Raw genomic sequence first — 25,829 nt, 5'->3', positions numbered from 1 at the left:
GATCAGGGTTAGGGTTAACTAGTACAAGCATGGTGCTTGTAGAGAGTCATAAACGACAAAAGCATTTCTATGATCTGAGATGTTGCCTGGTCTCTTATGAAGTTGGAGACCTAGTCAGAGTAAAGTTGCACCCCAAATCAGATGCATCATCCAACTTTTCTGCGAAGTTGCCCCCCCCTTTACACTGGTCCCTACTCTATCTCCAAGAGGATGTGTGGTGCAAATTACTGTCTCACCACAGTGGACACTGGAGAGAATGTTGCAAACCTGCAACTATTCTACACCTGGGCCATAGCTTTATCTGGCAAATATACAAATCTAAAGGCTTCGTAAGCTTTGGATCTCAGTCTTCCAGATAGCAGCTTGTCTCTTGCTCTTTCAGACCCAGACCGTAGTGACTTTGATGCTGTTGATAAAAACACTGTCTCTCCTGCTGATACTGTGAGCGTACTGATACTGTCCCACTTTTCTTGGACTGGAACTCTTCGCAAGAGTCTGCTGACATTGCTCTGGAGACAGCGGTTAACAGCTTACCTCCTGATGACAGTGGGTGTGCTTTTGGAGGTTCTTATAACCTCAGACCGAAACGTTCATACATTGTTTTAGTAAGTATCCAAAACATACATGTTTCATTATATAATTTTTTCAAGGGATCTTATATCTGTTTTCACACTTATATGCTTTTCATACAAGTTTCACACAAGACAGATACAAACTTTATAAGATTTATATATATATCTTTTCCAAAATGGAAAAGCTTGTCCCGCGTGCAACTTGTTCAAAATGCAGCCACAATATTATATTTATTGGCTTTTGGTCCCACTAGTAGTCAAGCACATTATGGGGCGCTGCTATAAATATTAGATGCCATCTGAGCATCCCTGAATTGCTCACCTGTTGTCATTTTGTTGTCATCCGGCTTTTCGGTCACTTAACTTCCCCCGATGTTACAGGTAGGAGTTGCATACATTTTGCTCCTGCCTTAGCCTGAATTGGTAGTACTCATGTTGCTTGTGTTGTTCGTGTTACAGAGATCATCCATGGATTACCTTCCTGAAGCCTAAATCGTGTCTGGTATGTGTTTATTTGGTGCCATGCGTACATTATTTCACTCTGTGGTAAATCTAGAGTAAATACTAGATGTAAATACTTCAAAATATACGCCGTTCAATAGTTGACTTTAATCTTACAGAGAATGTGATGATTTTATGGATAATTAAAGTCAGTCATATATCCACAAACACAAGAGGCTGAAAGTCAGTGATGCTGCTCGGTTTGCAGTCCTGAATTTCACAGCACAAGCAGGATCCACTGCACTGTCAATGTTATATTGCTGCCTCTGTTCGGTGGTGTCGAGCCAAACGCACTTTAACGTGTGTTTGAACGAGCTGACGGTTCACTCGTTAAGCTGAAAGAAAGATGCTTTAATCACAGGAGTCACACATGTGTCCACTGCACCATCTGGGAACTCTTCTTGTTTCGTAATAACACAAACACTAAATCCTCCTTCTCTTGTGCTGTTTTGTAGCAGTGTATACTAGTGATGGGATTTCTGACTCTTTTTAGAGATCCGGCTCTTTCGGTTCGGCTCACTAAAAAGAGCTGGCTCTTTCGGCTCTGAACCGGCTCTTCAGGTTGTTTTGTTGCTTTAATTAATTTGTTATTAACAATATTATAAAATTATGCACAAAAGGAATTACTAACGTAAAAAAATTGTGGTTTTATTTATATATGTTTATATATAAATATATGCGGTGGCCCCTAGAGACAAAACACGTACAAACTCCAAAACACATTTCTAGCATGAACTGAACTTCCAAAGCAGAGCTACTAGATCACTTAAATTACACAATTGAAAGCATGAAAGCATATGTGTATTGTTTGTGTATTTATACACAGGCACTCATATATATTCAAATAATTTAAAAGCAATGTTCATTTACCTGTTACTACCACACACCAAATCTGGTCGTTGGTACTTGCTGGCTTGTGTAGCCACTAGGTAACAAAAGCTCAACACTGCGCCCAGCATCCTGGAGCACTTCTGTTGTCTTTTGTACGTGTTTTGAGTTTATATGTGCTTCTGAGTTTTTACGTGTTTTTACGTGCTTCGGAGTTTGTACGTGTTTTTACGTGCTTCGGAGTTTGTACGTGTTTTTACGTGTTTTGGAGTTTGTACATGCTTCAGAGTTCGTACGTGATTTGAAGTTTGTATGTGCTTTGTCTGTAGGGGCCACCGTAAATATACTTTTATTTATTCACTCCACATAAAATGTAATAAATAAATCATATAATACAAAAATCAACTATTCACATTTCAACTTTTAACTATTTAAATTTTCAGCTTTTTCCTTTTACAAATTTAAAGTGAAACAACACAAAACACTGCAAACCACAACACAATTAAATATAAATTTTTAATTTTAATAAATTTAACATTTTCTTTTTTTTTTCTGCCCATTCTGTTGGTTTGTTTTTTGCCCTTCTCCCCCGTCCCTCTTCTCAGCTATTTCTCTCTCCCTCTTTCTTTCTCCCCTTCTTCCCCCAGTCAAGTCTGTCCCGTATTCAGCAAGTGAAACTAAAATAAACAATAAAAGGTGAATCAAATGGACCATTATGGCAAGGCTGGGATGGTCAATTTGGTAAAGTAAATCCGTTGGGCATCTTTCTTTGCCTTTAGACAATAATTCTGATGCAAAAGAGCCAAACGGGACAGGCAAAAAAAAAGAAAAAGAAAATAATCATTTACTTACTGATTAACTTAACATTGTTCATATTGTGCAATATAATGTTAATATTTACCTGAGGTTATTATTGCTGCAGATGACACTCCACTTTGGTCTTTCTTGTTGTTATCTAAGACCATATGAGAAATAAATAAATACCACTCCACCTTAAAGTTCTTTGAACTTGTGTATTTTTACTACAGCTGCTGGTTTCCAGTTACCAGATCTGGGTATGGTGTCTTCAAAGAGAGTTGACTGATGAAAAGTTAGCCTCTTCAAGTAACTGGTTTGGTGAATCACCCTTTTTTCTGAACTCTTATTCACAGTCTTTGCTGTGTCTTGGCTTACATAGGCCTGCTGCATCTGAAAAATGATGATCGACAAAGAAAAACAAGGTTACTTTAGCTCATCTAGATGTAATGTTCAGATTTGTTATGTAACAACTGGAATTTGGTGTTGTAATCGTAATGAGCTCATCGCCGTTTCCCTGTCCTGTACATATAACACACAGAAATGCAAGAAGAAGAAAAAAATTATAAACCAGTTTCATGTTGGTGTTGATGGTTTTAGAAACAAATCAAACTGCAAGGAATGAACTTTAGCCCCCTATTTGTGAGTAAAAGCATTTTGTAATAGTGCACCACTATAAGTGCCTGTGCTGATTTCCTAGCAAATAGTTTTTGGACCGTCCAAGTACTTAGAACTCACTGCTGGTGTTATACATACACCAGTACGATCATTAGATTTACTGCAGCTTTCTACTCCTCCTCATGACCTCACTAAAAATGGACTGCAGCTAACTCACCTCTTCCTCAAACACATCTTTTCTGAATTGTCTTTGAATTTATCTGGTGAAGGCTTCCCATTATGTTCCATCCTCTTCGAATAAGCTGAGTTCTTCTTCTTCTGGTTCCTCCCTTTAGGGGTCACTACAGTGGATCATCTGCCTCCATCTTATTCTATCCATAGCCGCCTCCTCGTTCATACCAACCCTATCTATATCCTCCATCACTATATCCTTGAACTCCCTCTAAGGGCTTGCTCTTTCCCTCCTGCCTGGCAGCTCCATATGGAACAATATATTCACTATGCCTCTTCTACATATGTCCAAATCATGTCAGCTTTGCCTCTCTAACTTTGTGTCCAAACCACTCAACATGAGCTGTCTCTCTGATGCACTCATTTCTAATCTTCTCCATTCTGGTCACTCCCAAACAAAATCTTAGCATCTTGAGCCCTGCCATCCCCTGCCTGGCCTTTTGCACTGCTTGTTGCTTTGGATGCTTGACTCCAGGTATTTAAACTCATGTACCTTCAATACCTTTACTCCTTGCATATTTCATATGAGCTGACCATCTGACGTCAAAGAATACAAAGACATATTTTGTTGAATGCATTGAAACAGAGGACAATTTTTACCTTTTCCATGGCCACTTTGTGAATCATTTGTCCCAAATGTTCTGCTTCATCTTTAGATTCATCCTGTGTGGGTCTGCTATCATGTGTCCCATCCTCTTCAGATGCTGCCGCCATCTGTTTTCAGAGAAGACAACAATATGTTTGGCTCATTTTTGATGGATTGATTGTGGAAGCACCGAAACTGAGGATGAATTTCACCTCTCTTTGTGGCACAGGACACCCAGTTTTGTTTTTCATGGCTACCTTAGGAATCCTTTTACGTTCTTGTTCTTCCTCCTCTTCTGAATAGCCTTCAGATTCATCCTGTGTGGGTTTCCAGTCATCTGTCCCATCATCTTCAGATGAGCTAACAGACTGCTTTTAGAGCAGAAAAATATATATTTTACTCATTTTCATGGATGTTTTGAAACAAAACACTTACATCTTTAACTGCAGGAGAAGAAACTGCTGGATTTTTCCTGCCCACCTTAGGAACCCATTCCCTCGCTTCATCCTCCTCCTCCTCTTCTGGATTGTCTTCTTGTGTGAGTTTCCCCACATCTGTCCTATCATTTTTGTAAAAGACCACCATCTGATTTTAGAAAAGTAAAAGTAAAAAGCTAAAAGATTAGTAATCAGTGAAAACACTAAAAACAAGTACAAGAACATACATTACATACTTTTCTCTTGCGCAACTGGTATGTCACTTTTTGTAGATGCTCCACCCCCTTTTTCAAATCCTGTTTAGTTTCTCTTATTGTGGCTCCGGCACTACCGGCACCCTCACCCTGACCTGGGCTCACCATCTGTTTATGGTACAAATTAAATATGTTTTGTTCATGATGGAGTAAATGATTATATATGAAAGAAGGGGAACCAATCAAAACTCTTACCAAGGGAATCAGGGCACACATACCTTGTTACTGCTACACTGGAAGAGCGTTCTGTCTAAAAGCTCCTCTGTTCCTGATGACTGCTGCTCTTCCTTTTCAGATCCTTCACTGTCCTCGTCCTGCACAGATCCTCTGTCCTCTCTCCTTTTCCTTTTCTTTGCTGCATATGTTGGAATTGCATTTGTTGTCAGTGCTCGGCTCTGGAGTGTGTCCTCTGCAGGGTCCTCAGCTGTGCAAAGCAATATTACTAAATATTAGTAAATGTAAGTGTATAGATAAATGTATAACTTGACTTTCGCTTATTTAAATAACCTTGGTAAAATCTTTTGGCTGTGATGGCATCATGGCACATAAATGTTGCCACTCTGTCGTAAAATTTACGTCCCAACTGTCGCTTGGCCTGAAAGAATAATGTTTTAAAAAGAAACCACATGAATAAAACCCATCGGTGCCTCCAAACAGCCTTCAACATACTCTGTGATATGATTGTAACGCTGCAACCAGGTATACTCATTCTTGTACAGGGGGACAGCTGCTTGCCCATGGTATCTTTGAGTTTTGTGCTGTTTAACCTAATACATGAAAAGACATGTTTATTCAACTGAATAAAAAAATGTCTATGTATACTTAGATTTATATAGTTTTAGTACATACACGGATGATGCGGGCACCCTGCTTAGTTTTTTCTGCCATTTCAACCTCAAAAAAAGAGAGAAAGAAGGAAAAAAATCATTATGACGCTATAATTTGAGATACAATAAATAAAATAAGTTTTTGTACAAAGTATCGGTATCGGATCAGTATCGTCAATACCACCCTGAATATTACTTGGTATCGGATCGGAAAGGAAATCAGTGGTATCGCACATCACTATATAAAACCAGTGCTGTTTTTCAAGGTGGTCAGAATCGTTTTTAAACACGTGCACTATCCTGTTGGAGCTGTCAGCTGTGCACGCAGTCTGTCAAATCAAATCACTTTTATTGTCACATCACATGTGCAGGTACACTGGTACAGCACATGCGAGTGAAATTCTTGTGTGCGAGCCCCACAAGCAACAGAGTTGTGCAAAATACAATAATGTAAACAGGCAAAATATACGAATGGCTAAATCTGAAACTAATAAATATATGTACAATATATAATAGTATATGCAAAAAAAAAAATTTCTGGATGTGTATACTAAATGTTTTTCTACGTGTGTGTGTGTGTATACACATATTTTACAAATTAAATAGAGTAAACAATAAAATAAAATATATAAAATATACAGAGTTGAGACATATGCAAACAGTGGCATTACTGTACAGTATGGAGTGCATAATGTTGAAGTTCCAGTAGTGAAGCTGAGGTGTCTATGACGTGTTCAGCAGTCTGATGGCCTGATGGAAAAAGCTGTCTCTCAGTCTGCTGGTTCGGGACCGGATGCTGCAGAACCTCCTTCCTGATGGAAGCAGTCTGAACAGTTTATGGCTGGGGTGACTGGAGTCCTTGATGATCCTCCCCGCTTTCCTCAGGCAGCGCTTCCTGTAGATGTCTTGGAGGGAGGGAAGCTCACCTCCAATTATCAATTGTCAAAGCCCCCATGTTTGACATGTAAAGTATGTGAAGGGAGCAAAGAGTAATTCAATTAGTATTCTAGACAAATAGCTGCCGTTTGTCCTCAGGCTCCTCAATGAGAGAAAGGAGCCTGTTTTGCAAAATGCGCTGGAGGATTCCTTAAGAACATGAAACATGGGGATGCACTGGTTTGTGTTTTATTGAAAGAAAGGAGACAATTAAAACCACCTATTAACATAACTAATAGATTAAGAAGAAGTAAAAACACTACAAGTCAAGTAAAATAAATCTGAGGTTTAGGGATGATTCAGATTATTCACAATGCAAACACGTCACACACACAACATACCTTCCTTAAAATAGCCTCTGAAGTGAACTCCAACACCCACGATGACAGCTGCAACTACAGCCAGGACACCCAGAGCCACTGGGACACTGATGGGAACTTATAACACAATGAAAACATGAACATTACATGATGTTAACATAAAATGATTAACACTCTGTGACACTACATGTGATTTTGAATCTCTTTGCACTGACCTCCACCTTTGACCCGCTGAACCTGCAGTTCCACTCTTGACTGACCCAGTTCTACTCCAAACTTACGGACGGTGCAAGTGTAGTTGCCGCTGTCAGACAGCTGAAGCTTTGCCAGAGTAAGAGTGAGTCTCCGGTTTCCAGAGCGTCAGGATTCATGGCTATTCGGCCGCTGAACTGGTCAGTTTGGTTCTGAAAGTCAGAGCCCGTCCTCTTAAACCTGATGGACCTGAGCGGTGGTCCTGCAGAACACATGGGTCCTGATAAAACGCAGACCTGACCCGCAGACATAGATTAGGACAAATTACTGTTCACACACACACACACACACACACACACACACACACACACACACACACACACACACACACACACACACACACACACATCTGCTCACATCTGTTGGAAAAGATCTTGTCAGACAAACGAGTGTGTGTCTAATTCAATTAGGCTGCTGTGAATTTCACACTTCATCAACACACACACATTTGCACCAGATGTGTGTGAAGAATCAGTTTGTGTTGAACATGTTTCACCTTCATGCAACCTCACAGACAAGGGAGGAGGAAACATGGAGGCAGGAATCAAGGAGACACATGGAGGAGACAGAAAAGAAGAGATTAAAGAAGAGTGAAATTATTGAGGAGACAAGGAGAGAGGAGGTAATGAAGCAGGAGTCAAGGGTGAAGGAAACTTTGAGACAAGAACGCACAAGGAGGCAGGAGATGAGCTGAAAGAAGAAAAGGGTAAAAAGAGTAAAGAAGGAAGGAACAAGGAGACTGGAGACAAGAAGTAAGGATGTGAGAGTGGGGAAGAAGAGAAGGAGGCATAAAGAGGGAACAGAAATAAGGAAGCTAACTTATAAAAAATTAAGACAGGACACAAGGAGAAGTGCAGCTGCTGTTGGGCCTTCTCGATGTCAGCTGAGATGTTGTCTGTCCGGGCGATGTCAGCTGACATGAGGACACCAAGGAACTCTGAGTTCCAACTCTGCTCCTGGTTTATAGGTGTTCATTCCACCTCAGCTGTGGGATGAACTGCCTGCAGAAGCTGTTTTTATTGCTGTTATTTGCAGGTTTACGTCCTGTGTGAGTCTCTGTCTGCTCATGTTTGAATCATCAAAATAACAAAGCATACGAACTCTCAGAGAAATTAAATTAGATTAAGTGAAGATAACGGACAATTTGTTTACAACAGAGGAAGTGAAGACTGCGTAACAAAGGCTGGTCAGAGAAACATTTAGTACATGCAGCTAGCAGCTGTGGTTTCCTGAGTGAAAGCTGATATCTGTGATAGATGAGTGAAGGACTTCAGTGTTTGACTCACCGAGGAGCAGAGACACAGATGTAATCTTCATGTTGCCAGGACGACGACTGACAGAACACTGACATCCTCAGCTTCACCACTTCCCTGTTACCTTCATCAGCTCGTCACGCTGCTGCTTCTGGACCATGAGGACACTAAATGAACTGCATAAGATGTATTCACAGCAACTCTAAGGTAACAGTTCAGTTCATAAGTGTAAAGTTTCAGAGTTTGTGAGTAATGTGCAGAAAGCTCATTTTGATTTTTGCTCTTTCCCATAAAATGATTAAATCAAGTTTGTAGAGAACAGGGAATAAGACAAACTACACAAGAAACACTGAAACATCATCACTTTAAATAATTAATTTCAAAAACACCATTGGTGGTTACCTTACATGATACTCCATCCATCCATCTTCTTCTGCTTCTCTGGGGCCGGGTTGCCAGGGCAGCAGCCTAAGCAAACAAGCCCAGGCCTGCCTCTCCCCAGCTTGTCCAGTGACACAACAAGGTCTTCCCAGGCCACTCGAGTGATATAATTTCTCCAGCATGTCCTGGGTCTGCTGTGGGGACTCCTCCCAGTGGGACGTGCCGGTACCATCTCAACTGGCTCCTTTTTATGGAGGAGCAGCGGCTCTACTCTGAGCACCTCCTGGATGGCTGAACTTCTCCCCCTACCTCCAAGGGAGAAGCTCATTTCCGCTCCAGTGTGGTCTTCTGCTGCTGTAGCCCATCTGCTTCAAGGTTCATCGGGCTGTGAATTAGCATATGCTCTTCTGCAGACCTTGGTTATAATGAGAGCTATTGAAGCAGTTTGTCCATTCTCCTCTGAGCTCTGACATCAAAGTATTTTTTCTCAGAGAGCTGCTGTTCACTGGATATTTTCTCTTTTTTAGACCGTCCTCTGTGAACACCACAGATGGTTGTTGGGAGCATCCCAGCAGATCAGCAATTTCTGAAATTCTGATGCTCAGTTTGGTCTGGAGTCATCTAGGTTGATTCTGTCTACGTGCCTTAATGAGCTGGTTTGCTGCCATGTGATTGACTGATTAGATATTTGCAGTTAGGGCCACTAATAAAGTGTCTGCTGGTAGAACAGTAACAGTGTTGATCAGAGTGGGTCTGAAAGATTTTCAGATAAGAAATCAGATGTTCTTCAGCTTCAGGATGACTGAGCTGTGTAACTTGTGTCAGTGTGAGTTTTTATTGAGCTCTTTAATGTTTCAAAGTAAACACAGATTTACCTGCTTTAATAAAAGTGTTGTTGTTATGTTAAACATAAACTGGGCTATGATCACTGTTGTGTTTGTAACGTCTTTTTTCTTCTGATTTGGGTTTCACTTAAGATGTTCTCCTTTATTTTTCTTCACATCTAATTAGGATTTCTTTTTGTTATTAACCTCATTACTTGGGAAATTGTTGTTTTGTTTAAATCTTTTCAAACAGTGTGGTGGTCATCATTTGTTTTTACTCACAGTCTGAGCGAGTGCTACGTTTGTTCAAAGAGAAGAGACGGGTTCTTCTCCATCCTGTGCAGAGATGGGGGAAGTTTTAGGGATGGGATTGGGGGTTGGCATGGTAGCCAAGAAGTCAAAACCCAAAGCAACAGTAAGTTTAGTGTATTTTAAACAAAAACAAGAACAGCGTATTAATAAATTAAAACTAAACTCCCCAAATAAACCAACAACTTTTAATTATGTGCACGGGTACGTGGGTATGTTCTAGAAACATTTAACAATCAATCTTTCACCAGTTGTGTCTTACTGAAAACCACCAGTTACTGTTTCAACTCCTGCACCAGCTGCACAAACCTGGTCCTCAGGTTTCCTTGACATCCATTTCTAATGTCTATTTTGCTGCTTCCCATCTGTTCTGCTGAGTTTCATCACAGACTCAGGTCCAAAGATTTTTGATAAATCAGAGATTTGTGTTTATTTACTGTTTAGTACAATTTTCATGTATCTGTATTTTACTTGAGTAGTTTTTTTTCTGACTGCTTTTCAGTTTTACTGCCTACATTTTTAAACAAATAGAGATGATGCGTGCTAAAGTCGTGGGTTAAAGTGGAACATATTTTTTATTTATTTATGTTTTTTTGTCCCACTCTGGAACCACTGCAGGTGCCCATAAGTTGCAGTTGCGGTACTTTAGCATCTAGCTAGCCCTGCTGAAGAGGAGCGAGCATAAAGGGACATTTTTGAAGTGGGGTTTTTTTTTACTTTTTTTAACTTTTATTTCAGCACAGATGTTGAATCAGTACTTCAGTTTACAGCAGTTGTATTTATTCATCTTTTAAGCACATCTTGAAAACATCCTCCTCACTTCTCAGCCAAAAGCGCATCTCTGCCTCCAGCTCGTTCAAAAAACTGTCAGACTTTCAGAGGTTCAAATAGAGAACATTTGACTGGCTACCTCTTGGATATAGAAGTGATTAAAGTTTTCTTTTGTTTGTTTAAATAAAGGTTATATTATTATTAATAAAATATTATATATGTTGTTGTGAGTCTGCAAGGCTTTCATTTGGAAACTTTAGCTTTATGCTAGACTGGTGCTTTGAAATTCTAATGACCTCCTATCAAGTTTATGCTGAAGTTTAAAAACTTCTTTTAGTTTGTGCTACAACCAAATGCAATAAATCAGTTCTTTAGAAAGTCATATGCTTGGTATTAAACCTGCTGATATAAGGCCAATGAGAAAAACAACAGAAGACTCATTAACAAGAGTTTTATTTAAACAAGTTTTAATTAAACAAAGATATTAACTGAAGGTTCATCTGTCAGTTTCTACACTCATTTTAAATGAGTGCTTGTTGTTTCCTTTAAAAAGAGGTTGGACAGCCCATCAGTTACCTTCTTCTGACACACCTGTAATGAGAGAGAGGAGAGAAAAGAGGGAAAGAAAGGAGAGCGGCAGTAAACACTGCAGAGTATGTAGCTACACCCCCACCCCGCTGTAAGTTAGGGATTTTTATTGTTAAGACAGGATCTGTCACATTATGTGTGTCACCAATATGTTGCACAACAGTAAAGGCTTGAATAAGAACTATATGTGGGATGTGATTGGTGCAGAACATCAGGTGTCCCAGGCTAGCATTGACCTCTTTTTAAACCAGGAGAACATGTGTGAAGGTTGATTCTGTTCATCGTCAGCCGCAACTTTGAGACTGAAGAAGTCACTTGGACGTTTCTCCCACTGAAATCGCCACGTCCAGGTGAACAGAATCAAACATTTGGAATTTACTTACCTGGATGGTTGAGCACGCATCGACATGTGTGAAGAACTTTTGACATGAAAGGAAGGTTAGAGTTTGGCCTATAACTGGCTAAAGCTGCTGGGGTTAGAGATGGTTTTTTAAGTAACAGTTGAACTACTTCAGACTTGAAGGCTTGTGGTCCATAAATGATTATGAGAGATAGGTTGATCATATTTAAGACTGAAGCATTAATTAATAGCAGGAATCTGAGGAACGGAGATCACATTGAAAATAAATAATGTGTAAACATTAACTTTTATTTTCACTGATTTATCTTTTACCAGCTTGTTAGATAAAAACTGAGTGTTTACCTGCAGCGTTTGTCCTCAGACTGGAAAAAACAACATGTGACTGGATGATTGAAATCTTATTGGCTGTTTTTTTTAAGGTGAGACCCTCATAGACGACTTTCCTCTGAAGTGATGGCAGAGTTCTTCCTGCAGCAATGAAAAGAATATAGATTCAAAAGACTCAGGATCAATGATTTTGATTAATTAAGTGAAACTACGCTCACTTTAACCTCGTACACATCATTTTAAACACCCGGGACACCCAGCAGGTTCAAACCCACATGTGTCTTATTGTGATATCAGACGGCTCACCACTGTTCTCCTGCACACGGCATGTGAGTATAATACATGAGATATAAATCTGAGAAATATCATTTACCTAACATGCATTTATAATACAAACATTTCTTAAACATTTTAACAAATTCACATGTGAAGGAACCTTTTGGCCAAATGCCCCTGAAAACATGAACAATAGAATGATTTTATTTGTGCAATGATGTGATAGGTTGAAGTTTGGGCCAATCAGTGACCTCCTACATATATCTAAGGTGAATATTTTGTATTTTTCATGTAAATAATGTTTCCTTGAATCACACAATGAGACACAAATATAAAAGCAGACATTTCAATATCATATGTTACAGGATGAGATAAAGAAGTGTTTTGGTGTTATTGCAATGTTTCATCACAAGCTCTGAAGACGTTGACACACTTCATACCTGTTTGTCTCCACCCTGTCAGCAGAACTACAACCAGAATCAGATCCAGGAGACACAGAAAAACTACAGCTGCCATGACTGCAACAGAGGAGGAGGAGGAAGGAGGAGGAGGATGGGAGATATGAGTGGTGATGGTGGTTGTTGTTGTTGTTGCTCTTTCTGTTGTTGCAACAGAGATTGGTGTCACAGAACCTGCAGGAGAGATGAGGAAGCTGGTTCAGTCAGTTTATCATCAGCTCAGCAGATTGGCTTTAAACAGGAAGTGATGTCAGTGTTCTGACCTCTGACCCTCAGAAAGCTCTGAGGAGATGATCCAAACTCATCAGGAGCACACCAGTAGAGACCTTCATCAGACTGCTGCACTTTAATGGTGATGAGTTTCTCTGATTTAGGTCCAACAGGACGTCCATTAAAGTAGAAATAAGCTGCAGCTGTGCCAACAGTTTTCTTTTTACAGCGTAGAGTGACATCACTTCCTGTCCTCACAGGAAGTGCAGGGATCTCCAGGATCACATGTTTATCTGAAGAAAAGACCCACAGAGTGATGTAGAGGTGGTATAACAGTCTGCTGTTAGTCTGATGAAATGAACGACTTCATTACCTGATACAGTGATGTTGACTTCTTCACTCTTCTCTCCAGCTTCACCTTCACACCAGTAAACTCCACTGATTGGCTCGCTTTGCTTATCAAGCAAACAGGATGAACCAGTTAACCTCCCGAAGCCCCGCCCCCCTGCTCCACATGACTCAGTCCCACTTCCTGTGTCCCTCTTCACCGTCCATCCATCAGAGCCCAGCTGACCGTCACATGTCAGAGACACTGAGGCTGCTGTGAAGAACTGCTGAAGGTTTGGACTGACGCTCAGAGAGACTGGAGGACAGACGGACAGTTTCTATCAGTGTTTACACTCAGTGTTTGTCCTGGACCATGGTGCACTTCATCTACTCACCTGCACAAACAGTCAGTGCAGACAGCAGCAGCACACACACACCTGCAACAGGAGGTCAGAGGTCACTGAAGGTCAGAGGGCAGGAACCTGTTTCAATCTGGTCTTGTTCCAAAAACATCACATTAAAGGGGGGAGACCTTTAATTCACTTTTAAGGTTCTGTTTAGGTTTTAAAAGTACATTTAGACTTATAAACATCACACAAAGCGCCAGCTCAGTTTTAACACATGCTGACGAAACTATGTTGGTACACTTGGTCTGAATGAGGTGGGCGTCATATCTGTTTTGACAATCCAACAACCTGCACCTAAACATTTCCCAAACTAAGCAGATTTTGGGGAATTGTTGATTATTGGAAGCAGAAGAGAAACTGCTCCCCACTCAGGCTTCATGAAGACTCAGCAGTTTGGATGGATGGGCAATGGGGAATAAAAGAGTAAGGGGTACAGCAGGCAAGAAAAGCATTCTCAGGATTAAACAGTCAGAACTTATAAACCAAAGCCATGGGATAAGGGTTAGTTGTTTATTCAGCATCAGCTGCTGAATAAAAACCTGGAGAAGCTGCTTCATTGATCTTTATTCACAGGTTTGAGTCCCAGTTTGCTTCAGTTTGAAGCTCATCATGAGAAAACAAAATACACAAAAGTAAGGTAAATGACAAAAAACAGTCTCCAGTCCTTTCATTAGAGTCCACATAAAGGAAAGTTTGCTCTCTATAGTGGAAGTGAAGACTACATAACAGACCAGAGGAGCATGTGGTACCTGCAGCTAGCAGCTGTGGTTTCCTGAATGAAAGTTGATCTTCGATAAAAAAAAAAAGAGGTTGCCTGACTTCTCTATAAGTCAACATGTTACAGACAACAAACTGGATATGAAGGTCCAACTCTCTGAGTCCAGAACACACGATGGATCTGAACTTTGAGATGAAAATAGGTTCTGAGCAGCAAAACATACAAACTGTTGATGAGACAACATCAAGTCACGTACAAACACACTTTCATTGTCCTTCTTTCACCTGTCAGGAACAAATTTCTCTTCATGTGGTGCCTCTGAGTTAAAAGTGTGAGCTGCCGTAAAAAAACAAACACATTTTACTTGATTTCTGTCAAACTTTACAAACAAATATCAAATAAAACAACAAAAAACACTAAAGAAGAAGAGTGAACTCTTCTTCTCGCATAAACGTAACTTCAGACTTTGGACAGACCTGAAGAGATTTCATTTTAGAGTCAGTCAGTGAGAGCATCCAGCACACACTCTGTTACTGTGTTATAAGATAAATGAACGCTATGAGTGCGTGAAGGATTTCAGCGTTTGACCCACCGAGGAGCAGAGACACAGATGAAGTCTTCATGTTGTCGGGACGACGACTGGCAGCAGAGTGACACCTTCAGCTTCACCACTTCCCTGTCAAGATCATCACGCTGCTGCTTCTGGACAGCGAGGACGAGGAAGAGCTGGTGATGCGCAGTTAGCTGATTTGGATCAAAGCTGGCTCCTTATTTGGTACAGAGGAGGGAAGTAGAGGGCGGAGGTGGCTGTGAGCTGGGGTTTAAGAAGCTGCTGTACATCCAATCATCCAATCAACACTTAGGAACTCTTTCAAACCAGCAATCAGCAGCATCCACCTGCCTCAACAGTCAACACACACATATCCATACTCACATCTCAGAGAAAGCAGAGAAAGATGCACACCATCCTGTGGGAGGAGCCAAAAATCTAAAAATATTTGACCATGTGATCATGTACCATGAAATTTACCCCCACCCAAAAATCAAACATTTCTCCCCTAAAAGAAATGGACTTGGGGTTCAGAGTGTGTTTGGGGAGTGTGGGTTCATTTTTGCTTGTCTCCACACTGGGTGAGTGCTGATTATTTGTATATGTGTGTATGAACAACACGTTCTCACTCCCAAAGCGTAACATTTTACGCTAGGTGACAAATCGTCACCATATTACGTTTTCGGCTACCCACCACGTTCCTAAATGACGACCTCGGAAAAAAGAGGAAATATGAGAACCGTCTGGACTGAATCTACACGTTCGCTCTTTTTCTTCAACTCGCTTAGAAACACGCTATTTAACATCATTAAAGTCCTGGTTAAGATCAGGAATAAGGTTATGGTCAGGGCTGGAGATAAGGTTAGGTTTAGGGCTGGAATACAGGGCTGGAACGTCTATTACCGCGGGAGCGTCATTGCACTGGATTCCAGCCATAACCCGCCGCGTACCATAAGAACGCCAAAAGTCTCCTTTCGCGTTCCTCACGAACGCCGCGGGACGTGACAAAACGTCGACATGTTACGCCTCGGGAGTGAGAACGGGCTGGTATGAAGGTAGTGTATGTTTGTGTCTGTGTGTGCATGTTTGTCTATGTCTCTGTGTCAAGTCAGGTCTCACATACTGGCTCACTCCCGGCGGCTGCTTGGCAGGGCCTGGCATCCGTGACTCCGTCAGGCCCCTTTGGGGGGTGGAGGGCCCTCAAACCTCGGGCCTCGGTCTGCTCTGGTGCAGCTGGCTGCCGGCCCTCTCTGACTTCTGCACTGTGGCTGCTGGGTGACATCCCATATAGGCATCTCTTCAGCATTTTCAAGGAGGGTGGAACATCTGCCCATCTGGTGGTCCTGGGGGGGGCTGAATCTATGGCTCCCCACACTCACTATCAGATCTTTACACGGAAAAACCTTTTGAATATAAGTGCACACAGGTGTGCGTCAAGATGAACCGAATCAACCTTTTTGGGACTGCAGGGAAGCGCACTGGCTGCCTCGAGAGCGAAATGCCGTGACCTGTTATTGGAGATACAACATCAGGAAATCTTTATATGGTATTAACCTGCTGTGCCCAGAAAATGGCACAGCTCATGGTGTGTTTGAAAAGCTGGGAAATCTAATATTGGATGCACTTAAGCTGCAACTGGGAACCAGCAAAGTAACACATTCACATTTAATGAAGTTTGGTGTGAGTGAGCAAGTATTTCACTGAGGCAGTTCAGTTCAGGGGGATGTGTAGGCTGGGATATCATCCACGTAGGCTTCTAGTTGAACAGCGTTGACCAGCCTCATCAGGAATGTTGCTCGTTCACGTCTGCTAAATTTTTAAATCCAAAACTTCAATTATATTGTACGAAATGGTCAGGTGTGACAAAAGCATGTATGCATGATTACAGTTTTTACTGCCACGAGGACTGGACCGGATTCTGGACCGGAGTTTTCCCCATTTTGTGGATAAGCTGTCGGTCCACCGTTTACCTCAGCTGTCAATGCTGGAGCTGAGAAATGTCCACTTTTATTTACTCTCAAACAGGGTGTAAAACTTTGTGCAAGTTAATAAAGCTCACTGCTGACCGAGGACAGCCATGCTGAGGTGAGCTGTCGACGATATGCTAAACTGTTGGTTAGCGTTGGTATTAGCCTCTGTTAGACTGTGCCAGCTGCAAACAGCAGCTAACAGAGGCTTTTCCACTTTCCTTGAAGTGGATCCCTCATCATTTGTTTCTATTCGTGTTTTTTGGCAGTTCTAGTAAATTGTAAACTCAGTCAAGAAAATCTGGATAAATCACAGATATTTTTAAAGTACTTCATCTGCAAACAGACTGTTTTTCAATGAGGCCTAATACTTTTCTTATGTTGAAAGCTGATAGAGGACAGGGTTTGATGAATGTCTGTGAGCGATTAGAGATTCAGAACAGAAACGCTAAGGCTGCTAGTGTTTGTCTTCATACCATTTTTCTTGTATCCACTGATATTAGCTAATAAATGTACGGTCTGCACATTTCTTCTGTGTGTGATGATGATTTATTTGTATAAAGAAAAAACTAGCTGTCACAACACAAATCAGTCAAATGTCTGATGTTTTACATATGTATATGTGTTACAGTGCTGCATTTCTGTCCTGACCTTTGACCCCATGCTCAGACTAAAGGTTCACACAGGCTGGTGTGTAAAAACAGCTAACAATCAATTTCTGTGTAAAGCATCATTTGTAGCAAACATTTAATGCCTGTTTCAGTTTTACACAACCTGATGGAAAAGAGAAGGAGAGCAAAGGTCAGTGAAGGGAATGACTGTAGTGCAAATACAGGTGATGTCAGTGAGGATGTGACCCTGCTGCCCTCTCCTAAACAGAGGAGACATTGTTACCCCAGTACTGTCAGGCCAACATCAGCAATAAAACAGGGAAGATGTGGGGTTAATGCGCACTAATGTTAAAGAAGATTGTGTCACAGGGTTTTAGAGAAGCATTACATGTTAACTACAGTAGCTCCATAATGAATGAGTAACACGGGAAAAAGCTGTCCTGTAAAATTCAAACTAATCAAACAGTTGGAGCTGTTTAGTAAAGGAGCTGCCTACTAATATCATGTAAAAATGTTTAAGAATTCAAGAAAATTGTTTCACTTTCTTGTACACAAACCAAAGAAACTTCCAGACATTTCACCAGAAAAAGATGAATCTGTTGATCTCACAGTTTTCCATGCTTTCATCTCCTCCAGTCTCCTCACGTAGTGCAGACTTTACTCAGTCAAGAGTCCAGCTCGTTCAAAACCCTGCTGCCACACAAAAAACAGCGCTACACTGGCTACCTGTGATTTTACCATATTAATGGCTACTTTTAAAGCGTTCCTTGAGCTTGTTGAGACCCACATTACAAATGATGTTACATCCTCAGATCAGAGCCCCAAATAAAGCTTATTGTTATTCATGTTTTTATTATTGGCTCCAATGGAGAGGTTGTTGTTCAGTTCCACCTGGAAACACAGATCCCGTTTGAGTTGCCTCAGGAAGCTCATCTAGTGCAAAACTGCCAAATCAAACATGCTGAGCTACCGGCTCCACCTGTTTATTATTTATTAATAATAAATTATAGAATGTGTTACTGTTTATCTGCAAGACCTTCATTAGGAACCTGGAATTTTAAATCATTATGCTATTATTATCATTTCAAAATGCCAATCACTGGCTGTCACTACAGGTCTGTGCTGGACTTTCAGTAACAGCCACTTCCATGCAACAACTGCCTGAAGCATAGTACACTAAAAAATCATTCTTTACAAATCCCTTTGCAGCCCTGGCAAAAGCCTGCTTTTAGTAAATGGTAGAAGGACTGGTTCTTATGTAGCACTTATATAGCGCTACTCTGACGCCACAGCCAGGGTTCAGTTTATCAGCAAGAGATTTTTATTTAAACAAAGGAATAAACTGAAGGCTTATTTTTGGCCAAGACAAACATCAAAGTTGAAGGCAGCTGGACATTTGGATGCAGAATGTACACTTTTTAAGCAATGGCAAGAAAAACAGATGAGCAGGGCCTTCATACTGAAAAACAGGACAAGCTCTAAATCTTAGCAGGGAGCTGACGGGACTGGCAGAGAGAAAATCCTCTTCTTCCCATCCTCCTTTAAATTTGATCTGGGAAACTCCATCAATAACTCAGCCCTGATGCACAAGAGAACGAGAATGAGTAGATGGTTAAAAGAGAATCCAGGAGATGGAAAGACAAGAAGAATAGAGGAGCAGAGAAATTATCACAAGGACCCACAGTGGACAAAGGGTCATAATCATATTTTGTGAAGCAATAACTTGTTGGATAACAGCTGAATGTGTACCTGCAGTGTCCTCGGACTGGAGAAAACAACATGTGAGTGTGTATCTGTAATTTTATTGGCTGACTGTCTGAAGTTCATATCCTGATAGGTGACTTGACTCAGACTTGATGACAGCGTCCTTTCTGCAGGAATGAGAAAGACGAGGATTTAAACATGAGACAAATAATAAAAGATTCTAAACCGAAGACGTCTGTCAGCATGGAGCACAAACTGGGAGTCATCAGGACGCTACAACACAGAGCGAACACCATCCCCACAGACACAGCAGCCAGGAGGAACATCACATCAAGAAGGCCCTGAGTAAATGTGGTTATCCCAGCTAGTGATGTGTCGGTCGCGAAGGAAACTCTCAGAGCCGACTCTTTGACGTGAACGACGCGAGCCGGCTCCTTATCGTGAGCCGTGGGTTTTTCTTTCTCTCACCCTCTCTCTCTCTTGCACTTTTTTCCGCTTCACTCCGCACGCGAGCCGTGTGCTTTGCGCTGAGCAGAGGGGGGAGGGGCGGTAGTTACACTCAGTAGCACAGGAACAGAGCGGGAGGGAGAGAGAAAGAGAGCCAGGGGCAACAACGTCACATTACAAAGGTATAGTAATCATCCACAACTATTTTCAGTTGCAGATGATAAAGGATTCAGAAAGTTTATTCATGCAGGCCCATATGACAGAGAATATGCATGTTCTTTTTGTTTTCATATTATAATTTATATTTAATTGTGTTATGGTTTGCAGTGTTTTGTGTTGTTTCACTTTAAATTTGTTTAAAAGGAAAAAGCTGAAAATTTAAACAGTTAAAAGTAGAGATGGCACGATACCACTTTTTTATGTCTGATACCGATATCATAAATTTGGATATCTGCCGATACCGATATGAATCCGATATAGTGTTTTTTAATCAACAAAACTGTTTTTTAAAATATCTTGCTGCATTTTGTATAAGTTCATACTCAAGTTTAAAACAACAACTACACTAAAGCTATTCTGTTATACCTGTATGCAAAAAAAATATTTCATAGTTCAGCAATACTGATCAATCTAATAAACTTAAACCTACACCATCCTCCCTATTCTGGTATTTTAAAGAGTACTTAGCGTAAATATTAAGCAACCTAACTAATAGGGTTCCAACTCCCAGCAACAACAAAAATAAATAAATAAAAAATAGGGAACCACCCCTCACGCTCCACCTCATGATGCTTAATCGACGTAATCAACCTTAATTTGATGCAGTGTGAAAAAAAATGCACAGAAATCAATTATTTTTCAAGAAATATTAAATTGATTCAACATCTTTCTTCAACAAAATTGCAGACTGCACAGATGGTACCTTCCCAAAGGAAAAAGTACTATAGCTTACTAGGGTATATATATTAGACTTAATAGTCACTATATACAGTAATTGACTTCTATTCCTTTTACATCAAATTAAAACTTTGTGTGTAAGATAATTATTTATTAAAAGCTAGACATTTTAAATGAGAATAAGAAAGAAAAGTCTGTCTTTGTGCCCCCTTTTCCCTGTTAATGCCCTATCGGCCCCCCTGGCTAAACTTTGCTAGATCCGCCCCTGCACAGTTACCAGCCGTCAGCTACGTAGAAAAAGATCCTGGTGTAGAAAGTAATATTAAATAAATTCTAACAACAGCTGATCAAGCTTAAACGTGCTGCTGTTGTTCAGCCGCTGGTTTCCTCTTTCTGGTGCAAAGTGGGCCAAAAACAAACTAGAGAGACGGACTCGCGACAGAAAAGCCGATCAGCTGATCATTTAAGCAGTTTCATGATTGAAGTAGCAGCAAGAAGAGGCACTCCTCCATATATCGCTTGTAAAGCTTAACGCAGGAATGCTTTACAAACATTCAGAGATGGCCTTACACACTTGCTTTACTTCTCTCGGGGATAACTTTGTCGGAGATGAAATGCCGGGTTACTAGCGAAGCTCCAAATGCTATCCAGACCACCGACAGGTCCCGCATGCCACAGCCGCTCTATCACGTGATGCATACTGCTCCGACGTGCTAACGTTCTGAGGTGAGTTACGGCGTGTTGCAAGTTTTGTGAGGTGCTTTCGTGATATTTAATGGATCGGATTACATTTTTTATTTTTCTCCGATATCCGATCCAGTAATTTAGGTCAGTATCGGACCGATACCGATACGTAATATCGGATCGGTCCATCTCTAGTTAAAAGTTGAACTGTGATTAGTTGGTTTTTGTATTATATGATTTATTTATTACATTTTATGTGGAGTGAATAAATAAAAGTATATTTACGGTGGCCCCTACAGACAAAACACGTACAAACTTCAAATCACGTAAAAACTTCAAAACACAACAGAAGTGCTCCAGGATGCTGGGCGCAGTGTTGAGCTTTTGTTACCTAGAGGCTACACAATCCAGCAAGTACCAACAACCGGATTTGGTGTGAGGTAGTAACAGGTAAATGAACATATTTTTTAATATATATGAGTGCTTGTGTATAAATACACAAACAATACACACATGCTTTCATGCTTTCAATTGTGTAATTTAAGTGATCTGCTCTGCTTTGAAGTTCAGTTAAAGCTAGAAATGTGTTTTGGAGTTTGCACGTGCTTTGTGTCATGGTCCTCGTGCCTCGCTGGCTCACTCTGTGTTTGGCAACATGTTTTGTTTGTTTTGTTTCCTTTGCGCTCTCTCTCCTCTGCTGGGGCGGTGCTCATTACGGGCCCCGCCCCTGGCCCACGCACCTGTGCTCACCGTCACACCTGCAGCCGATCCCAGCTGATTTGGAGCACTATTTATGACGGCGGACCTGAACCTGTATCTGTGAGTTTGAGACGATCCCTAACCTGGACGTCTTTCTCTGTGTGTATATAGATCTGCCCTGGACCCGAGAGAGTGTGTGTGTGTTTGGAACCCACTGAGAGCATGTATGGGATTAATCCCTGCTTCCCCCCGGACCCTGGAGCCCCGGACCGTTTTTAATTAAAGCAACTAAACAACCTGAAGAGCCGCTTGGGAGCCGGAAGAGCCGGTTCTCTAAAAAGAGCCGGAAATCCCATCACTAATTCCAGCTGGACTTTTGTCAAAACCTGTAGTGATACTGTTGTGACAGGAGTATCGGAGCAGTTTAGATGCATTTTTTCTAAACACTGGGTCTCTGTGGAATTTAAACCCCAAAACACGCTGCGCCAAAAATTGTTCCACCCCAAGGATCGGGTCTTATACTTTATCAATAAAAGTGTCTCTATATTTTTCATGTAAGATAAGTTCTCTGCTAAACAATGTGAATGGGGACAGTTTATAATTGAATTATAGTATATAATTACATAATTATTAAGGAAAATTTATTTTTCCATGTAAAATGTTTAATCTAATGAGCTCTGGGGGGTTTGACACACTTTATACCTTGTTTTTTGTTCCAAAACAGCAAAGCTGCAACCAGAATAAGATCTAGAAGACCCAGAGAACCCAGAGCAGCTACAGGTGAGATGATGGAGGAGGACGATGTAGAAGGAGGGGAATTGAGATTGGTAATTGTTGTTGGTGGTGGTTTGGTGGCACTTAGTGAAATGGTGGTGGTGTCATAGACATCTGCAGGAGAGATGATAAAACTGGGTCATTGAATTTATTATAAGCTCAGCAGGTTTGCTTTAACCAGGAAGTGATGTCAGTGATCTGACCTCTGACCCTCAGAAAGCTCTGAGGAGATGATCCAAACTCATCAGTAGCACACCAGTAGAGACCTTCATCAGACTGCTGCACGTTAATGGTGATGTTTTTCTCTGATGTAGGTCCAACAGGACGTCCATTAAAGTAGAAATAAGCTGCAGCTGTGCCACCAATTTTCTTCTTACAGCGTAGCGTGACATCACTTCCTGTCCTCACAGGAAGTGCAGGGATCTCCAAAATCACTTCTTTATCTGAGGAAAAGACCCACAGAGTGATGTAGAGGTGGTATAACAGTGTGCTGTTAGTCTGATGAAATGAATGACTTCCTTACCTGATACAGTGATGTTGACTTCTTCACTCTTCTCTCCAGCTTCACCTTCACACCAGTAAACTCCACTGATTGGCTCGCTTTGCTTATCAAGCAAACAGGATGAACCATTTAACCTCCCAAAGCCCCGCCCACCTGATCCACATGAGTCAGTCCCACTTCCTGTGTCCCTCTTCACCGTCCATCCATCAGAGCCCAGCTGACCGTCACATGTCAGAAACACTGAGGCTGCTGTGAAGAACTGCTGAAGGTTTGGACTGACGCTCAGAGAGACTGGAGGACAGACGGACAGTTTCTATCAGTGTTTACACTCAGTGTTTGTCCTGGACCATGGTGCACTTCATCTACTCACCTGCACAAACAGTCAGTGCAGACAGCAGCAGCACACACACACCTGCAACAGGAGGTCAGAGGTCATTTAAAGAAAGACTGAGGCTGCACAGTTTGTTTTTGTTGTTGTTTTTTTTCTCTCAGGAAACTTTTTAATCTCCTGAAGTATCTGCCACAATCTAAGGAGCTTGGAAAGAAAAGCGTCTGGACTTCTTTAAGTTGCTTGAAGACGTTTCACCTCTCATCTGAGAAGCTTCTTCAGTTCTAGGATCAAACGGTGAAGAGACCCACATTTAAGCTCTGTGGGAGTTTCCCCCTGAGCGGGACAATGGACCCCCTGATGATCCTCTACCTAATCACATGAGCCAAGGTGTGGTAATGGGTGTGGGTCACAATCAGCCAGGGTTTTACTGCTACTACTACTTTCTTACTTTGAGTACTTCCTAGTCTGTACTTTTTTTTACTTTTACTTGAGTTAATAAGTTGAATCAGTACTTCATCTTTTACTGGAGTATTTTTGAACAGTAGTATTTGTACTTCTACTTAATTATGGAAGGTCTGTATTTTTGCCAGATCTGTGAGCCACGCAGATTAAACTACACAAACACCACCGTGCACTGTAACAGGAACAGGAAGTTATAAAATACCACCGAGACAGCAACGCAGGTTAGCCTGTCTTTTCCTGTTTTCTATACATTTTTTGATCAGATGGCAATCAACGGTAAACATCACAGTGCACAGCATTGTAAACCATGGAGAACTGTGCATGGATGAGCTTTCATTCATGTGCAGAGAAGAAAGTGTGGGACTAAGAAGCCACCCTTCAAAAGCACAGTTTATATTTTCAGATTTGCGGCCTGTTTCAGTCCCACACTGCTGCTGTTTAAAGGTCATCATGTCAATGGGAATGGGAACTTTAACAGTCAAAACCGTCTGTGGTTGTTTGAATACACTCAGTCCTCTTAATGGAAAATTGGCTGTGAATAGAGGAAGTGAAGACTAGATAAAAGAGGGGACGCAGTCAGAGGACCCTGTGCTTCATGCAGTCAGAGGCTGTGGTTTCCTGACTGAAGAGATGTTTGATGAAAAGAGGTCAAGTCTCTTTTGTTCTTTTGGTCTTCATGTTACTGACACTTAGCTGGGCAGAAAGTTTAATCGCTGACTTAGTCCAGACTATATGGTGACTTTCCTGCAGGACTCCAGGTTAAACTGCTGAGAGTCTGAACCTCTGAGAGGTTTGCAGTGATGATGAGATCGATTTAAACCGAAAAACTTTCATCATGCATGTTTGAAACCATTTTCTATCACTCTTCATACATTTCAGTTAAAAGTGTGAGCTCCATTATTCAACATTAACATCACTTCTTGGTTCCTGCCCTACTTCAGCCACCAATCAAATGAAACCAGAAAGACATAAGAAGGAGAATGAACTGTTCGTCTCGCCTTGACGAAACTTTTCAGAATTTTTACATGAACTTTAAAGTCAGTAGCTGCGAGCTTGTAACTGCTGAAAGGTTGTTTTCCTGCCATATTGTTTGTTGGAGCTGTGATAAATAAATTGATGATTTTAGTGTTTGACTCACCGAGGAGCAGAGAGATCGGTGCAGTCTTCATGTTGTCTGGATGACGACTGAACGTGAGTCTGAGCAGCAGAGAGACGCCTTCAGCTTCAGCACTTCCCCGTTAACAGTCTTCAGTACGTCACGCTGCTGCTGCATCACAAAGAGGCAGAGCAGCTTCTCCAGCAAACGTCAGTGAATGAGATGTTCCGTTGGGTAATTCAGCTCCTGATCTATAATCCTTTTAAAAAACAAATTCCCTTTTCCTACAAAATGTTAATTGAACTCACATGTAGTTATAAGGAAAAACAGACTGTATGTGTCCAAGTCCAAACTATAAATGTATATCATCACTTCAGCTCCATCTTTGTAGAAGTAGCCAGTTTAAATCTGGTTTTACTATCTTAGAAAACATTATGAGTTGCAGCAGTTTATAATAACTAAGAAGCTGTAAAATTAAAGGTGTTGAGGTGGCAGGCAGGATGTAGGACCCAAACACAGGACCCAGAGACAGAATGATTAACTAAAGTGGCAGCTTTATTGCTGGAGAACATTCAAATAGAAATAGAAGAAAACAAAACTAGAAACTCAAAACTTAAGCCCAAACTAGAAAACCGGGAAAGTAGAAAATCAAACCAGGAAAGAGCAAACCAGAACATTACCAGAAGCACATAGAAAACAAAACACAGTACAGTTGTTAGATTTCTATTGTTGATTGTC

The 25,829-nt window shown here is 41.1% G+C and overlaps 2 protein-coding genes and 3 long non-coding RNA genes across 5 annotated transcripts; 1 reads left to right on the top strand and 4 right to left on the bottom strand.

The window, feature by feature from the left end:
* Positions 1-3,022: 3,022 nt before the first annotated feature.
* Positions 3,023-4,520, bottom strand: LOC113016376 (uncharacterized). Its single transcript, XR_003271223.1, has 3 exons — positions 4,389-4,520; positions 4,146-4,259; positions 3,023-3,089 (listed from the first exon to the last, which is right to left on the bottom strand). It is a non-coding gene; the product is annotated as an uncharacterized LOC113016376 (long non-coding RNA).
* Positions 4,521-4,593: 73 nt separating this feature from the next.
* LOC113016379 (uncharacterized) lies at positions 4,594-5,714 on the bottom strand. The gene is made up of 4 exons (XR_003271224.1): positions 5,672-5,714; positions 5,041-5,589; positions 4,805-4,930; positions 4,594-4,716 (listed from the first exon to the last, which is right to left on the bottom strand). It is a non-coding gene; the product is annotated as an uncharacterized LOC113016379 (long non-coding RNA).
* Positions 5,715-11,263: 5,549 nt separating this feature from the next.
* Positions 11,264-14,990, bottom strand: LOC113011392 (uncharacterized). The gene is made up of 6 exons (XM_026150956.1): positions 14,960-14,990; positions 13,638-13,679; positions 13,289-13,558; positions 12,969-13,208; positions 12,688-12,879; positions 11,264-11,286 (listed from the first exon to the last, which is right to left on the bottom strand). The coding sequence occupies exons 1-6, from the start codon at positions 14,988-14,990 to the stop codon at positions 11,264-11,266; spliced, it is 798 nt and encodes a 265-aa protein (XP_026006741.1).
* A 3,877-nt stretch (positions 14,991-18,867) lies between these two features.
* On the bottom strand, positions 18,868-25,164 carry LOC113016161 (uncharacterized). Its single transcript, XM_026158770.1, has 7 exons — positions 25,134-25,164; positions 23,573-23,614; positions 23,224-23,493; positions 22,904-23,143; positions 22,629-22,814; positions 19,245-19,366; positions 18,868-19,074 (listed from the first exon to the last, which is right to left on the bottom strand). The coding sequence occupies exons 1-7, from the start codon at positions 25,162-25,164 to the stop codon at positions 19,069-19,071; spliced, it is 897 nt and encodes a 298-aa protein (XP_026014555.1). The 3' UTR covers positions 18,868-19,068.
* Positions 21,886-23,318, top strand: LOC113016414 (uncharacterized). Its single transcript, XR_003271240.1, has 3 exons — positions 21,886-22,046; positions 22,651-22,706; positions 23,263-23,318. It is a non-coding gene; the product is annotated as an uncharacterized LOC113016414 (long non-coding RNA).
* Positions 25,165-25,829: the final 665 nt, after the last annotated feature.

The sequence above is a fragment of the Astatotilapia calliptera genome, chromosome 3, assembly GCF_900246225.1.
Source record: "Astatotilapia calliptera chromosome 3, fAstCal1.2, whole genome shotgun sequence".
NCBI classification, from domain to species: Eukaryota; Metazoa; Chordata; class Actinopteri; order Cichliformes; family Cichlidae; genus Astatotilapia; species Astatotilapia calliptera.
The sequence above is the reverse complement of the archived record's forward strand: the minus strand, read 5'-3'. Positions and strand labels throughout refer to the sequence as shown.

Excerpts from the sequence above, each read along its gene's own strand:
- LOC113011392 (XM_026150956.1), bottom strand. The coding sequence starts at position 14,990 with ATGAAGACTTCATCTGTGTCTCTGCTCCTCG. Across the intron at positions 13,209-13,288 it reads AGTCAACATCACTGTATCAG|ATAAACATGTGATCCTGGAG; the intron begins GTAATGAAGTCG and ends TCTTTTCTTCAG. Across the intron at positions 11,287-12,687 it reads GACAGGGTGGAGACAAACAG|GTGTGTCAGAAGAAGGTAAC; the intron begins GTATGAAGTGTG and ends CTCTCATTACAG.
- LOC113016161 (XM_026158770.1), bottom strand. The coding sequence starts at position 25,164 with ATGAAGACTGCACCGATCTCTCTGCTCCTCG. Across the intron at positions 22,815-22,903 it reads GAGCTTTCTGAGGGTCAGAG|ATGTCTATGACACCACCACC; the intron begins GTCAGATCACTG and ends TCTCTCCTGCAG. Across the intron at positions 19,367-22,628 it reads GTTTTGGAACAAAAAACAAG|AAAGGACGCTGTCATCAAGT; the intron begins GTATAAAGTGTG and ends TCATTCCTGCAG.